Source organism: Rhamphochromis longiceps, linkage group LG4 (genome assembly GCF_057381845.1).
Source record: "Rhamphochromis longiceps isolate RC_006_pf linkage group LG4, R_longiceps_female_GT1.1, whole genome shotgun sequence".
Lineage (NCBI taxonomy): Eukaryota > Metazoa > Chordata > Actinopteri > Cichliformes > Cichlidae > Rhamphochromis > Rhamphochromis longiceps.
Window position 1 is genome coordinate 35037928 of NC_140560.1, and position 18028 is coordinate 35055955.

At 40.0% G+C, this 18028-nt stretch overlaps 1 protein-coding gene across 3 annotated transcripts in view; it reads left to right on the forward strand.

Annotated features, from left to right (window-relative positions):
* The window catches only part of shisa6a (shisa family member 6a), an 88533-nt gene that overhangs the window by 62533 nt on the left and 7972 nt on the right, over positions 1-18028 (forward strand). The window contains exons 6-8 of one of the 3 annotated variants that reach the window (XM_085404727.1): positions 12376-12438; positions 13343-13363; positions 15704-15832. In XM_085404727.1, coding sequence (XP_085260853.1) covers positions 12376-12438; positions 13343-13363; positions 15704-15832 — 213 coding nt within the window. The remainder of the gene's footprint in view (positions 1-12375; positions 12439-13342; positions 13364-15703; positions 15833-18028) is intronic. The other 2 variants (XM_085404728.1, XM_085404729.1) reach the window with 2 other exon arrangements.

An 18028-nucleotide genomic window follows, 5' to 3' on the forward strand; every position in this document is an offset into this window, starting at 1 on the left:
AACAATATCACCAGTTGCATTGACCAACCCCCCCATGACCCAGTCAGGGAACATACATTTTGTCCTTACAGTCAGTCAAGCTTGCAAGGAAAGCCTGTGAGCTTCATAAACTGACCATGCTGTAGATATATGACACTTAAACTTTGTGAAGATAGCCTTTCTTTAAATAGTGAGAGGATTATGTGCACCAAACTGTTCATGAAAAGGCTGTACGAGGCATACATCAGTCAACTTTATACTGCGTGTGTATAAGATCATCTCACGAATGTGACAGGTGCTACACCGAAATCCTCAGCAGCTAATGAGTAAAAGTTTCTAAGTGTGTCAGAATTATTACAGTACGTCAAAGGAAATCAAGGATCATTTTGACCCGAGGTCAAACCTCCTGCCAGCCGCATTTTGCACCTGCAGCCAAGTGGCAAGCTGCCGACCTTTTGGGCTTAAAGCCAACGTTTTAATAAGTAATCTGACTATGTACCTGTTGAGGCGCGACCTGACTGCCGGGCATGTTTGACACAAGGCTGCACAGGGTGAGCAAATGGTCTCTTCAGGCAGGGCCAGTAAAAATTAAAAAGCACAGCAGGGAGATCTGAAAATTATGAATGCACAATCAAGATATTGTTGCTCGTTGTTATGAAAATGGGGTTTGTGGCATCTATTTTAAAAGGTCCTCCTGTTTTGAAACCATTTGGGTTTGTCTTGACATTTCCGAAAGTCCCACTGTGCTCAGATTTTAACGAGTGCTGGCATTATCGCTGGAGTGTTCATTTGAGATTCTTATGAGGGTGGTCGATATTGTGGATGACAGCACCTCATCAATTAAGCCTGTGGCCTCTGCAGTCACTCTGAGTATGCAACTGAGAAAACACAACATCTGACTCCTTATAATCACAAGTCTTCGAATAAACACTGTGAGATGCCATAGCAGCGTCTCTCCACACATACGGCCTCGCAGCGTTGCGCCGTCATTAATTAGCGTCATCATCTCCGATTGTTTACTTGTCGCGAATGATCATTTAATTAGGTAACTTCAGATGGAGGATCCAAATATTATGGATAGATTATAACAAGATCAGTGCCAAACGTCTCCGGCAGCAGCTTAAAGAAGCTGAAGCTCTGTAGGAAAAATATCAATCACATTTATATGTAAATAGATGTAATTATCTGTTGTAATCATCGCACATTACTCAGGAGGCGGCGGAGGAATGGGCGTTTGTTGCTTTAATTCTGTGAATGTGACAGAAGTGTGAAGGAGACAAAGCAACTCAAAGACATGCAGGGAGCCAGAAAGGCTGTAAAATAACACCCACTTACACTGAAGCCTCCCGGAAAAAGATCATCTCAGTAGTCAGTAAATGGCAAGACACTGATGCTGCTTTTCAAGGTTAGCCTGGGAAATAAATGGCCTAACATATACACAGAGTAAAAGCCTCACAGTGCTAGTGTATATACATTAATATACTCAAATATTTATTGTTCCTCTGACACAACAGATATTAGCAATGGTTGAAATCGTGTGAACTTTAAATGTTAAGCTGCCGTGACCCATCGAAGAGCATCCTTGAGTATAAATATGTAAATATGTAAATATATAGATATGTAAGAAAATTGTGTATGTTTCTGTTCTGTGTCCTGTGTACTGTTTGTTTGTATATGTGTCTTTTTGGCTGCTGTTACAACCAAATTTCCCCTTGTGGGACAATTAAAGGATTATTCTATTCTATTCTATAATTAATTAACTCTGTTTTCTGAGCAAAACCTCTAAAAACCCATTGCACACCACTAAACTGGTGACCATAAAGCAGCAGATAGCAGCTAAAGAATCAGATGGAGGGGACCAAAAACAGAGCTAAAAAAAGGGAGCTAGTGTTAACCTTAATAATGTTTTTTCTCTCTTTGGATATCTGAAAAGGCAGATGGCTCAACTTATCATCTTGCAGTACATAGTAAAGCACCTATTCCCAACCTTCATGCTGTAAACTGAAACCTTCTGCTGATCGACCAAACCTTTCACAACGACGATGAACAGACGAAACTGAGAATTTGTGATTTAAGGTCGACAGCGGTCTAAGAAGACCTCCCGGTCACCAGACTCCACCTCCTCCAGCTCAAACTTGATTAAAACAGTAGCCACATATTGAAGATGAGATTTAGGTGTTACTCTAGAAATTGTAACCCTGTAGCTGATTATAGCTGAATGATCTTAAAGCCTTAATCTTGAATTTATTTATAATTTGTTGTGTGATAAGTAGAATAGAGATGGGAGAGCCGATTATTAAAGAGCCTTGATTCCTTCAGATAGCCCACAAAATGCAAAGTACAGAGCGCATTCCCAGAATGGGAGCACAGCCTTGGCACAGAAAGAAATATTGTGCATAAACACAGCTTAGGTTTGTCCCTCCACACCTATGTGTTACTGCTTTTTGCCCTGCAGGGTCTGCAGGTATTTTCTTCTTTTTGTTAAAAAGTCACAAGGTCACAGGAGGAGAGGGGAAAACAACAGGCTGCGCCTCCTCTTGACTGGAAAAAGCATGTCAGGAGCACATGATGCATCCAAGAGCTGTGACACACAATCCCTAATCGATACTGGAGAAACAAAGATCCTCGGCCTCGCGGGCCCCTGGTGGGAAGCCATCATGTAATGCCAAGACAGTCGTCTCGGTTCTCCGGTCTGTTCTTTTCGGCAAAGAGGGAGAGCTCTTTGAAAACAGACCAACATCTGTCAGAACTGTGGGCACAACTGACAGACTGACAAACAACTAAAAACATACTAAATCACTGGAAACAGAGACTGCACTCGTCTGTTTTCAGAGTGTGGAAGTGCACATCAGAGACTAAACAAAGAGCATTCTTCAGCTGTTTGTTCAGAGCGATTTTCTAGTTCACTCTGAAGCTTGCGTGATGCCTGACTGCGCAGTCATCACTGATGAAAGTCTAAACTTGCACGAACTCCAATTAGCTGTAACTAAAATGAAATGCATTCCCAAATTGAAGGGAAAGACGTAAACATTTAATTTTAGTATTCCATGAGCTCTCTGTTAAATGCCAACGAGCAGATGAGGCTGCCTCATAATTACAAAGTCATTAAAAGATCCCAGTTGCAATTTTCCAGTTTGTGGTGTCTTGACAAAACCTGCCCATTTCTCCTTCATTTCATCGTTTCATCAGTCTGCTTATCAACAGTTGCTCCGTGCCAAACGACCAATGTAATTACGGGAAAACACGGAGCGCAATTATGGAAAATAACTTACTGGATAATTTGTTTTTTGAATACTCTCCTGTCTTTCCTTTACATCAATGATTTCCTTTACATCTATAATGAGAATTAAAACGCTTTGCCAGTTTTTACTCATTTGCTTCTGTTCATGCAATGAGGCTTATTAAATTCAGCTTTTTGCTTGAGCTATAATCTGTCTTGGTTACACACAAAAAGTCTGTAAACATATTCTTTGGCATTAAAAAAATAAAATCAGCAAAAAGCAATGGGCCAAAAAGTTCAATCTAAAAATGGTAAAACAACAACTACTGAACTGAAGAGCTGCAACAAGCAGGAGGTTTGTTACTAATATAACTACAGTTTTTTTGTGAAAAATTGAAGTAGCAATCAGGTCTCGCCAATTAAAAGATTGACGGACCTTCTGAAAAGTGAAGGCAGTGCAGTGCAATTCCTTCCAATGGCCACCAGGGGGAAACAGCATAAGTCTGTGGGAAAGTTAGCATTTGTTTCACTTGCTTAAAATCCTCTGTTAACACTTTACTGGTCTCAGTCACAAGTTGAAGGATAAAGCAGGTTATGATTGACAGGTTGCAAGCCCATGAGTCTGCAGTGTGCTTCAGTCTCTCAGTCTACCATTCGTCGATCATTACACCTGGTTTAAAACAGCAAATAGAAAATCAGCTTGGGACTGTCACAGTGAGTCTGACAATGAAGGCTGTATTTTAACTAATACTGCATTAAAACAATCTTTCAGGAGCACAGAATATAGTTTCATCTGAACCAATGAGCACGTGTGTTTTACAAGTATGATCACAGAGTTCTGGGGTTTTCCTTTAATACTGAGCAGCTTGTCTATGTTCTCGCTTCCTCTCCTTCAGCCTGCCCAACTTTCCACAGACAGAAGACGCTAGAACAGGAATTCAGCGTTGCTCATTAATTACAGCTCTCATTAAATGTGGTCATTTAATGAGAGCTACTCTGAAATGAATGCAGAGATGTCGGCATTCTTGCTTCTGAGAGGACACTGCATTGATGCGAAGAAAAAGTTCTAATAAAAAGAAATCTTTTGGCAGAATCATTAACGATATGTGCACATTCTCGTTGTTTTTAATGAGGTCAGTGGCTGAGTGACGGTTCAGGTACTCATGTTCAGTTTATTGCTATGCCGACACGTCGAGCACACTTTTATGGAACATAAGACGTCGGTGACTTCACGATGTCGCTAATTTCGATTCGCCCAGTGTCAGCGCTGTGGGACTACCATCCAGCAAAGAAGGAGTTAGTATCATAGCTGTGGTGTCCAGAGTTTGGTGTCTATCCCCTGTGGGGAGTGAAAAGGTCAGTCTGCTTTCCAAATATCAAAAGCTGCACATATTATATATTTCTATTATAATCCATTACACATTGGATAGCTGACTTAAATTTGCTTAAATCTACTGTGAACCTTGTGAACCTTCATGGATCTTTTGCTAAAATGGATTTTCCTGGAACGTCTGCACTTTAAACACTCACACTAAAGGAGGACTTTTGTGTATTTCTGTAAAAGCATTGCACTTTTTGCTCCATTAAAGCTGGACATTCTGTTTCCAGTTCATCCCTAAAGTGTTGGATGGGGTGAAGGTCAGAGCTGTGTGTACACAAGTTGAGCTTCTCCACACTAAAATGGGAAAAGCATTTGTTTACAGGGCTGGCTTTATTGAAACAGGAAGAACAGCTAACAAAAAGATCCCCCCCAAAAACACTGGAGGATGTAGCAGAGATTTCTCTGCAGTGGAGGAAAGGATGCTCCTAAACCAAGAAAAACAGAGCCAAACTATAAGTGGATGGAAAGGCGTGTCGAAGGAGAAAGCTTTAGATAAACCTTTGGGGTGGGGAGACGGTTTGTGAATATGTTCTTCAGTAATCCGTTTCACTTCTGGCCAGTTGCAAGCCTGCTTTTGTTTTTTATAAATCTGTTTGTTCCAACTTCAGCTGCTTACTTGGATTCTTCAGGTTTCCTATCCTTTTTCAGCCTTCTGGTTCATGGAGTCCTCTATTTCACGGCAAGGATAACGGCAGCTTTGTGTGATGTGACTTCTGACATATCGAAGAAGACATCAGATAAATCTGTGCTTATCCTTGTTAGTAATTCACAGACTCCAAGAAGCCGTGCTCCCCGAAACACCATCGGTCAAGCTCGTGGCAGCGTGTGGGTAAGGCTCTGAGACTTGTGTGGATCGCGTTAATGTTAGACACCGGCGTTTAAATAAGCAAAATGAAGCAACTTTCCTTTTCACCACAGCACCATGTGAGATGGAAAAGCATGAAAGGATTGGTGAAAGGATTTCTTTCCTGTTTTTTTTTTTTTTTTCAAATCCTGGTCTTTACAGGATGAGATGATTTCAGTCAGATGTGGTTTACTTGTAGAATGAAATAAGATGAAGTCATGTGCACAGAGAAATGCTATAATTACGCTGAGTGCAGAAAGTGAAAAATGACACTGAGAATTTTTAAATACCCGATACGCTGAGATGAGCAACAACCTTCCAAAACTCATCAAAGATGGGCTGCAGCCAATAAACGACTGAACGTTGCATGCCTTATCTAAAGTCATTCCCCTGAATGTTCATGAAGTCTAACTCTTTGTAACTTCATGTGTGTCCTCCAAGAAAATGTCTGATTAATAAGTAGCAAGTAATTTATTTTTTGGTGAAAGAAAGAAGGGGAAAAAGAATCGTTTGCACCGCCAGCTGGTGTTGTGAAACCATAAAAGATGGATGTTGCTTCCGAGTCTAAAAAGTGAAGCTGGGAGTGCAGATTTAAAGCAGGGGGGCCTTAAGTCTGTGTTCTTTTAATAGCTGCCAGGGGGTGGAGCCTGTTCCTATAGAAATCTTGACCTATAAATGCTTTTGTGATATTATTATAGATGCAATCAGTCATTTTGGGTCATATCTAAAAGTAGATTACAGTCACTCCAAGAGTGTGTAAGGAGGATTTTTCAGGGCATGCGTCGGATTTACCCCTTTGTTCATACTGTCTATGCTTGGAAGGGACAACAGTTAAATAATAATGGGATAACACGTTCCTGTGCCATGGCCTAAAAATTAGCAGACGAAAGAAATATCGTCGAGTGAGATCACAGTTAATTAAACAAGTGTAGTCCAAAGTCATACAGGATGTCCTTGTCATTGTTTTTTAAAAGGTTTGTTTGTTCTAGTAGATCGTGAGCTTTCTGACTCACATTTTCTCTTTTCTGATTCTGTGTTTTAATTTTTGTCTACATTTTTCAGAGTACAGTAGTTGTTTTAGTATCCTTGGTGTTTACCTGTCTACTCCCTCTTTCTATGTCTGTCCCCCTGTTTCAGTTAAATTGTCGTTTGTCTACTTTCTGGTTCATTTTAAAGGTTTACTTTCCTTCAGTGTAGTTTCACCTTGTTTCAGGTATGTGTTTATTTCCTGTTTTATTCTGATAGTCTGTTTTCATCTGTCTTGCTTTGCCCCTCCCCCTGTGGGCTTGTCTTGAGTAACTTCACCTGTGACACGCTCCCCACCAGTCTCCACTCAGCCCTGAGTATTAAATGGTCCTGATCATATGCTCTTCTTTGTTCTTGTCAGCTGTTTTTATCCCTCGTTTCTCTCAGTTTTCTAAGTTTAGGTCCTGCTTTTTTCTCCCCTTCCTATTTACTTTGCCCGCGATTGACTTTTTTTTTAAATTTCGTTTGTTTTTTCCATCTCTTTGGGTTACACAGTTTTTCCTTCCATTTCTGATGAGCCCCCTGGGGAAACTGTTAAGATATTCATTGTGTGTACTCATGGTGTACAGTGTGTTTAACTGCATTATGGTAACTGTTGTTTAACAGAGAGACAGTATTATAGTTGTCACCACAAGGAGGCACTGTTTCATTGTAAGGGCACGTATGCTGAATCATCACGCCCCTGAGGGAAAAAAAAGTATACAACAACAAAAAAGGCACCCATGAGGAAAAGTTTTGCCGCATGTTGATGTGGAATAAAGTTCCCAAAATATTAAGGACATTTTTGCCTCCGTCATTTTCCTTCGAGTTGATCGCTGTCGATGCTGCAATACTCAACAGAAACAAAAAACAGCACTTTACACAACAATTTTTTACCTGTATAACTTTTAAATATTTCTACCTTGTCAGTATTTTCCAACCTGCCTCAATTTCCTTAGTGTAGTGCAGTAGTGCATATATCTCCCATATATATCCCTGTATGTAAAATGTATGTAAAACTGTGCCTGTCTAAAACGTTGCTGTGCATAGAAGGCATTCAAACATGAATGACTAAAGTCATTTGTTTCAGGAAAGTAAAGCAATTACAAGTAAGTATAATCATAAAACATATCATAATCATATATATATATATATATATATATATATACACCAGTGCCCAAGAACACCTTGTGCATCTCTCTACAAAGTCAAGGCAGTCCTGCCTTTGACAAAACAGCAGAGAACCAGCTGGCAATTTAAATGTAAGCTGTAGTGATAGTTGAGTCACAGTAGGGTTTTTAGGTTGACCAAAGTTGCTAATTAAAATGTGTCATTTCTTTAGTTCAGCTTTGACGAAGGTTGTAGAGGAAATCTGATAAATAGCATGTGCAGAATTATGTAATTGTCGTCAGTATAGCAGAGGTGTAAACATGACTGCTGAATTTAATATCCAAAGCATCTCATCTTGTCTGGTGTCACATTAAATTTTAGTTTTCAGTTTCTGTATACACGTTTTTCAGTTTATTTTGCTTTGATTTGGGAATTTATTCCATTTTTTTCCACCAACATTAACAAATAACACAAGTGGGCTCCCACAAGTAGTGCTCTATTCATCTGTTGCGTTATGTGGTTAGTCAAATTGCCTCACTTCACTTTTCCAGTTCAAAAAAGCGACATTAATTTATTATATATCATAAATTTGTAGTTGCCAAATACATAAAATGTCACTAAACTGCTTCTTTTTTTTTTTTTTACAGATGTAGTTACTCTGTGTCAGATTGTAAAGTGTTAGTAATAATTCAATGTATCCATCATAGCTTCCCTTTACAGATACATGAGAGCTTAAAATCCTGAATGGCTCTAGAGAAACTCGTCTTCCTCTGTAAACTGGCCTCTCCATAACACATGCATATGTAGAAGGGCAAAATGAGGTGATCTGTCCCACCAAGTCCACATGGTACTTCACACTCTGCCAGCATAATGACATAGCATGGGCTGTCTCGGTAGCCAGCGTCTGTCCATCAGCTTCCCCCAGAGCGAGGCGTTTAAAATGGATCTGGGTCACAGTGGGATCCCCTCTGTCCACCCGCTGGAACCTGGAAGCATTCAGTTCATTTGTGACAGATCTGCCTGAATTACTACAGCCAATCCATGTGACACACTTTACTGACAGTGAGAGCTGCTGCATTATGTATTAACACCTAGACGGTGTGTTCTTTTTCAGTACACGCTGATGCATTCAACATGCCACTATCTCTGTGTGAATGACAAAACTGACATTTGCTCCACTTTTTTGATTCCGTACTCGAGTGACTGCTGTTTAGCACTTTAATAACACTTTAATAACAGTACTCAGTATCAGTATTCTCTCATTCTACCTTTAGTCTGAGGCTCTTCTCTTGTTAAGGCTCATTAGTTCCAGTAAAGGGAAATTTTCATACAAGATCATTTTCAACTCTGGTGACAGTCGCAGTAAAAACCTGGGTACATAAAGAATCTTTTTATTTATTTTTACATTTTGGTTTAGAAGAACTCGACTGGTCGGCACAGTCTCAATCTGAATCTGAGCTTTACTAAAAGCATCGACTGTCAGCTGAGCTTTAACATTCAGTGGTTAAATAAGAGCAAATACGTGCAGTCTTTTCCAAAAGCCTGACGGCATTCAGCCCTGTGGCAGCTGGGATAGGCTCCAACCCTCCCATGACCCTGAATTGGATAAGCAGAAGAAAATGGATGGGTAGATGTATGGTTGGATAGACTAATGGCATTACCTTTGCAGATGGGTGAAGGCTATTAATTATACCCACATGTTTCAGTATATTTCAGTAGTGCATTAAACTGCCAGGTTTTGTATGTAAAACAGTGTTAAGCCTTATCTATGTAATGCATCTGTAGTGCATCTGTGCACTGCTGTTGCAGCAGACTGCATAGCCCTAAGAGTTTTGTTGTGTTGTCGTCCTGCTGGGTTTCAGGCTTTAGTGAAAGAGGACATCTTTTAAAAGGCTCGGCTTTGCATGACGCACTTGATGTTCTCTAGTGGGGGAGATTTTCTTCTTACTTTTAAAAACAAAATACTTTTTGCATCAAGTTACCTTCACTTCATTTGGTAATCCCCTGTAATTCTTAATATGTAGCAGGAGTCTTTAGCTGTCAGTTTATTTGAAGGCACGGACTTTAAATTTCATATATTTGATGTGAAATGTCAGCTTGCTGACCAAACACATCTAAAGAAATAGAGACTCCAGCCTCATGAGTAACTGAGTTTGATGTGAATGAGCTCCATGCTCCATGTTGCCATGCATGGGACTAGATCTGATTTATTTTTTTTGTATGTATATATAATATTTAATATTTTTCTTTAGGTCTCCGATATGTGCTCAGTTTAGTACCAGAGGCACTGCACAATGCTGGTGATCCCATTCATATTTATATAAAGGCATCACACCCATGCATACTCTGAACCGGAGATTACCTCAAAGCAAAACCATCTTTGCCGGGTGATAAGCTTTTGAACCTTGGCTAAACATTTGTGGTACATTTTAATGTGTGAAATTTATCTAGAGGTCTGTTTTTCTGCTCTGGGGAAAAAGCAGTTTCCCCAATTACTCAGATAGTAAAAGGTTATTTACTCGGTACAAAACCTCTGTTCATAGAAGGGTAATTTAACTGGGTTTTCTATAGCTGCTATAATTGGCCCCTTGATCAAACCTGTGTGACTGGAAAACAGAGTACAGCTGCAGGGAGGACGGACCGAAGACATGCTTTATAATGATGCAACGCACCTAGCCAAAATAGTCAAAACCGTTTAACTCTCAAAGCCTTTACATTCAAAAACTAACTGAATGTAAAAGAGACTCCACCAACTCCACATTAAGGATGTTAGCAAAAGTCAACATTTGTCTGAAATGTCACAAACTCCCACCGGCAAATCAGCGTCGGTGACATACGGGCACCGATCTTTCACAAAGGCAGAACTCAAGCCACTGTCATCAGCTCAAAGCCTCTTAAAGAGCTCACACGCAGCTATCAGAGCTGTGCTTTTACTGCCTTATTGAATGATAGATGAACATATTTAAATGGAAATAAGCCACAACTGCATAACCATGAGTTGTATGTTGTTCAGGGGGGAAAAAAAGAAGATATAATTGAATAAAGGCAATATTTTCACTTATTGGAATTCCCATTGCTTCTCAGTGACAGAGGTCTCACAACATATTGCTTTGTTCTATAGCCAACAAAACAACACATTACAATATTAGCGCAACATCAAATGACACACCCGCCGCAAAGATGGATGACCGTGAGGTGCAGCCGCTTCCACGTACCCAGACAAAGTGACTATAATCAATCATCTTGGTAAAGCGCTGCTAAACAGTGGATTCTGTCAAATGGAAGAAACACTTACAGGCTCATAACTGAGCAGTGGCAGTTTACTGCTCACTCGAGACACTGAACAAATCAAAGCTTTCATGTCTGGGGATATAGCAAATACTGACTTGAGTGGATGGAAGGGCTGACTGATACTCTGCTGAAATAGAGAACAACATTTGTCACGTTATTATAGAAGAGCCAGTCGTGCCGAACTCATAAAGGTCAGTTTTTCACTACTTCAACACTGCGGCATAGATAATGCATAAAGTGTAGTGACTGTCAAGGCAAAGCAAGGTTATTTGTATTGCACAGCAGCTATGGATGGCCTGTATAACACGGGTGTATAATGTATTGAATAGGACCGATAGAAGAATCTGTTCTCAGATTCTGAGTCTTCGAAAAACCCCAAAAACAAAAATTGGATCCCTTGAGCCAGGAGATACGTTGACATTTTTCATAAGCTGTTGTCAAACAGGCATATTAACAGTATTATAACAGTAATCCGGTCGTTAAGTCTGACATCACTAGCCGTGTCTGGACCTAAACTCCGCTGCAGGTCCATATATCAAACGATCACTATGGCATTACTGAGAGTTGAAAAACTGTCTAAAGTCTTTCATCTTTAATAAAATGATCAGCGTTCTGCTCTACCAGGTGTAACAATTGAGTTTAACATCCAGGCATCCATGAAAACGGAATTTATGACATTTAACGGAGTTAGAAGTTAGCAGGAAGTTAGCTCGCTAGCTTCTATCTAAATACAATATAGCATGTCCTGACTGCAGGGTTTTGGAAACAAATTAAAACGTACAGCTCTGTTATCACTTCCAACATAAATGAAGACCAAAAACTAAACAGCAGTGACGTTTGTAGGGTTACTGAAGTTTGGCTAGCTGGTATATAATGATGTGCTACGTGATCGCTAGCGACACAGCTATGTTAGCATAATATAAACAAGATAACTTTTTTTCCACTCGATAAAAGTTAACGTGAGTGTTCTCGGTGGTCAGGAACAAATGTAATCGCATGGCAGGATGCTGTAAAAGGACCAAACTTCAGCCAGGAGAACAACTGAGATAATCCATCCACAATACGAGGTTAGTTACATCCTAAGGTTTTAAAAACTGAGCTTAAATAAATGATTAGCGGTAATAAAAGCAGAGGGAGGTCAACAGTGATCACTGACTGTTTTAGGAGCCTTTTGAGATTAAATAGAAGAAAATACAAAACATTAAACATGTTAACAACACAAAAGCCATATTAAACGCAGACTACTTTAGGCCCGGAATTAGGATTCACTCACGTCATCACATAACGACCGGATTAGATTCCAGTTATAACCATCTTATTTTTATTTGGGCTGTATACCTCATGTTTGCTGTGCTGCTGACTGGTTTAGTTTAACTTGATTTGTAATATGTTTTTGACTTGATTGTTATTACTTTTGAGTCGGGTCAGTTATTCTATATAATAATGCAGTCTGAATAAATCAAAAAGGGGCTTCTTTTTTATTACCTTTCTTTGTGTCTGCTGATGTTGACACACTTTTATTTGCTTTTGTTCTTCTCGTAACAGGAAACCACCACCATGACTACCAGCATAGCCACCTGGACCTGACCGCCCTGACACCTAAAATGGGTAAGAAACTGCTTGACTGCTGATGTGTAGTTACAGGCAGAGTCCAATTCACTGTGTAACCCTAGACTGATAACGTGATATACTCTTTTTAGTTTAGCCTGATTTCATGGCAGTCATTGGCTTCATTTTCCAAAATGATATGCATTATTATCTCTAAGTGATAGAAAGCCGAGCAATTTCTGTGATAGACTATTTCCAATTTCAAAAACAAAAGTATGCCTTTCACAGGGAATTTAAAGTACGAGGAGCTGATAAAGAAATCCTCGGAGAAAATGAAAAGCAGAAAGTGTGATAATCAAAGGATCGCCTGTGCAGTTTGCTCGAGTTATTGAAAACCCAGTTACTCTCATAGCATCCCATCTATTTTTCTAAATGTGATTTTCTGTGAAAGGGGAGCAGCTCTTCACTGTGGAATTACTGAACGGTTCTGCATCTAAATGGCTGTGAAATGAAAGAGGCAACCTGGATTTTTAATTACTTACAAAAATCCCCTCTGTGATATTCTAAAACTGCAGAGGCCAGTGTTTTGTGTCACTGTTTCGGGTTAAAGTTATCGTCATTGAGTCATTAAACAAAGTTTTTTACCATTAACGGAGCGCTGCCATCCACATCCTGCCTGCGCTTGTCTGCCTCTTAAACAGGCCGGCTTTTCATGGGAAAATGGGTTTCGAAAGTGCTTTCAGAACCAAATAAAACTCTTCAAACAGCACTTTTGAAGTCTATTTAGCTTCTGATGAGGATCATAGCTGCAATGCATAATTCAAGAGTTGCTGGTTTGGACGTTTTTGTTAACCCTTGGCAGCATTCCTGCAATATTGTTTTTGACCAAGGGCGACCTCTAGTTTGAAACATACTGTGCACATTGATTGTTATTGATCCTTTCTTTCTCACTTGGATTTGTTAGCCCACAGACAAATGAGATACGGTAAGTAATACACATACACATGGTGTTTATGTGTATCTTTTCATCAGTTTTTCTTTAACATAATTCATGTATAGTAGCAACTGAATTCTTTTCCTGCACACTGAGGGTCATTATTCTCCTTTTCTTTCCTTTTGTTCAAGCGCTTGTGTATATTTTGCAGTTGCAAAACTTCACATTGCTGCATTACAATCCATGACCTTTAGTCCAACCTTAAAAATCTTTTCTACACACATTTTTTTTCTTTCCTCTTCCTTCACTCAACCTACCCCACAAACCCCCACACACACTTTCTGATTCTGTGAATGTCTCCCCTCTACACCATATGTTCCTTGGTGTTGTGTGTCCCTATCCTCCTTGCTGCAGTAGTCGCCCGGTCCTATTTTTAAATCCAGCACCCGCGTCCCTGCCTGAATCCCAGCCCTTTCCGCCCACCGCGCCTCCTGACCCGTGACTGGGCGTCCTAAATTCTGAAGCCACAGGAGCTCTGTGCAGTGCAGGGAGCTGTAATGGTGTTATACATATCACAGATATCCCCAAATGAACTGTTAAAGGCGTGCAAAATGATCTGTCGTTTGAGCTGCTTAGATGCAGTTGAGTGACGCAGTTTCCCGCTGACTCAGAACTGCAAAGAAGACAAATTAGTCATTTCATTGAAGCTGCAACTTCAGTAAATAATATCCTTGAAATGCCTTGACGCAAAATCCTCAGCAAGCCTTAGCAAGCAAAGCGCTCTTTGTTAAGCATAGTCCTTTCTAAAATACAGCCCATTCTGACTTTTTAATTTTTAGTTCAGTTCAGTCTAACATGTTATCTCTTCTTTTTAAAGTTCTGAGTATGTTTCTGTCCAGCAAAGAATTAAAATTACATCTTCCAAACTGGGATCCCAGTCTGAGAGGTTCTTAGTGCCAGAAGTAGCCATGTTTAGACAAAAGGCTGAAGTGTAAACTATCAACCAGTCCCAGCAAGCTTGGTTCACATTGTGCATCCATAGATTGTACTGATGCATCCAACAGATACACTATATGGTCAAAAGTACTGAGCTACCTTTACATTACCTACAGAAGCTGCTCGGCAATGGAAACCTATACCATGAAGCTCCCAGTGCACACTTTTTGTGCTGATGTTAATCCCAGAGGAGTTTTGGAAGTCTGGAATTACTGGTGAATTTCATGCACCATGTGCCTCAGCACTGGTTGGGATGCTGTGATTTCTAAATGTTTCCATTTTGCAAAAATACAGTTTACAGTTGACTGTGGAATATCTAGTAGGAAGGAAATTCTGTTGCAAGAGTGGCATCCTATGAGAATACCATGCTCGAATTCACTGAGTTCTTTAGAGCACAACATTCTTTCACAAATATTTGGAAAGGCAGAGTGCATGCCTTGATATATGCATACTTGATTTTTTTCCACCAGTGGCAGCGGGACTTTTGTCCATAAAGTAGTTAAGGCTGACGCACTGGTAGCTGTTGGTCAACAAATGTTGAAATGAAAAACAAGGATTTGTAAAGTTTTTTTGCAGAACTGTTCATCTTGAAAATGAAATATGTGTAGAGATGTTTGCCTGGCCATGCCAGATTCCAAAAAGCAGGACATCACAAGCTGAAATGATGCCGAAATTCACCGCTCAGTTGTGGCTATTTTTAACAAGCACCACAGTTCAAAAGAAAAATGACAGTGATCATTTGGAGCGAGCCCCAAGTTTTTGGCATTTCTGAGAGAACTCATGCAACTATCTTAAGGATACATACACATATGCCCAAAATAAACTATCCAAATGTCACAAAAGAAAAGATGTTCTCATCTGAATGGAGCCATGTACCAGGCTTAAATATAAAAGGGTGAGAGCGACTTTGAAAACAAAGGGGAAAAAACCAAGAAAAAGTTGCAGACGGTCGCAAGGAATAGGCGAAAACTTTCGACATGGTTCAGAAGAAAGATACAAAAACCACTTGAACCACATCATTTCATGAGTGGATGGAGGAGGAACAAGGAGCATATGGAGGATAAGAACAGAAATAACTGGCCTTTTCTGTTAGTTCTGACTTTAAAACAGCCCAAATCTGACCAGCATGCACATAAGATATGGTGGGTGTAGTTACAGTGGTTACCCCAGTTACCCGTGCCCACATTCACATTTTTAATACTCTAACTTGCTGTTCAGTGTCTCAGTTATTTATTAATTTTATTACCAAAAGTTGAAAAAATGTGTAAAACAGTCCCTAAATGCTCTGTAGTCCTGCTCAATCTTTCTCAACACACATTTCCCAGTGTAGAGCCCATCCTTTTGACTGACTGTGTGCTGACTGCAGTGCACCACTTCCTCCCCTGTCCCCTGTAGAGCGACCCCAGCGGATGAACAACATCCTGACCTCAGCCACGGAAGCCTACGACCTGTCCCTGTCCAGATCCTTCCAGAACCTGAGCCATCTGCTGCCTTCCTACGAGCTGGCCCTCAAGTCTGACTTAAGTAAATACTTTCCACAGATCTAGCAAGTGGTCCTTCAGTCGTCCTCCATCACTGTGTCATACCTGATACGCTGCAAAAACACAGGCGATGACATCACCCTCATGTCGGGCCTGTGCATTAGAGGTTTTACTCGATTCACCGCGCCGGGCCCGATGAAACATCTCAATGTCCATTACAGAGACATGCATCATGATAACTACCTCCAGATGTTTGTTAGCTCATCATACAGATAGTACTCTCACTTTTCACCTTTTTAGGGAAATAAACTTTTTAAAATGCATGACAGCACGCTCAGAGGCTCCACACTCATTCCCATCCACTCATCTATCGGCTCATAGACTGACATCTAATTGGCGTGTAATTTAGTTCCATCTGTGGCCCATGTCATGTTGCTAATGTCTCTTAATGACATATTAAGAACCATTTTTTTTTTCAGCTGAATGGCTTCTATACAACAACTGGATGGCACTTTAATGTCTCGCCAATACTACAGTTCATTATCCTCATGGTGACATTTTCAGTTTGATGATAACGTGGATGCTGCTGCTTTAACCTCCTCACTGGTGCATTGTCCACTGGTTCGTAGAATGGTTTCATGTGATGAGTCAAGTTTTTCTTCATTTATTTAACTTTCATTAAAGCCACAAGTTTCCTGAGGTATGCTCCATCTGTGTGGAAGGTCTTTCCTAAATGACAGTAAATTACATTTACCTTTATTGCACAGTAAGATGGGACATGAGGCATGAACAAGAAAACAAATAGGAAATCTCGACTATTTATGAATTAAACATTTTTTAATGCGATCTTTAAATTAAGCTGTTTATTTAATGTTATGTTTATCTTGTGAATTAATTCAGTCCCAGGTCATTAAACTGCAGCTTTGCTCATTTCTAGGCTGGGCACGTGGATTGTTAGGGTCCATTGAGTTGACGTATTTAGTGAGATTTTATAATCAAATATTGATTGCATATAGCCTTATTCATGCTTGACGTTTCTGGGGCATGTTTCCATGTAGCCAAAATTAATCAAACTCAACAACTGCATTAAAAGTACCTCCACACATTTGCATCAACATAAAGTATGAATGTTTTTCTATTGCATTAAAAAGAATACACATGCATCTTCCATACAAAATACAGGCATCCAGTGTAATGATAAGGAGGTTTTTGTTCCAGCTGCATATACCTATTCCCTACCAAACACCAAGCAATCACTTTCCAATCTGTCGGGGAAGACACATTTTTCCTTACTCACTGAGTCACTGGCAGATCTTTAGGTCTGTGTGTCCTTGGCTTTGCAGACAATTTCACAGCAACTGCCTATAACCTCAAGCAACTGCTTTTTCTCTAGCAACTGGTGGTTGCCAGGCAGTTGCCAACCAGTATCTAGGCCTGTGTGAGTGGGGCATTAAATAGTTCAATTCAATTCAATTTTATTTATACAGCCCCAAATCACAACAAGAGTTGCCTCAAGGTGCTTTATATTATAAGGTAGACCCTACAATAACACATGCAGAGAAAAACCCAACAATCATACGACCCCCTATGAGCAAGCACTTTGGCGACAGTAGGAAGGAAAAACTCCCTTTTTAAATAGTATGCTCTAAATGCTCTAAAATTCCACAAAATATATAAAGCTGAAGCAGATCAGTCATTCCAGCAGCTGATGTGGGCTGACATGACTGTTAACAACTGGCATATATATTATATGTATATATAAAATTGCTTTTATCCTACTCGCTTATAGCTTTAGCACCCAGAAAGTACACATTTCATCGCTAACTTCTGGGTGTACTTTAGTTTTCCCTTAAGCTCAGAAAGAGCTTCACAAGAGTTTGCAAAAATGGTTCAAATAAAACCTTCAAAGCATCAGGAGGAATCTTAAGACAAGGTACGCACACAGAGAAAGCCACTTAAACATGTCACTGGTCCTTTTTTACACTGTGTGGTTATGTGATAGAAAAACATGCATCAGAGCAATCTCCTCTCAGCGCATTCCACATTTGTCTTTTATAAGTTTGTCTTTTCTTTCACTTATCAACTCAGGGCTTTGCTCTTATCTTGCCAGAGTCCTGTACAAACACAGAAAATCACAGAGATGAATCATGTTGAACTACAAAGAAGCTTTTTGAATTTGAGACAGGGGCCCAGCAGAATTTGTCAAACACGCAAGGAAAGTCATCCCTTGAAGAAAAAA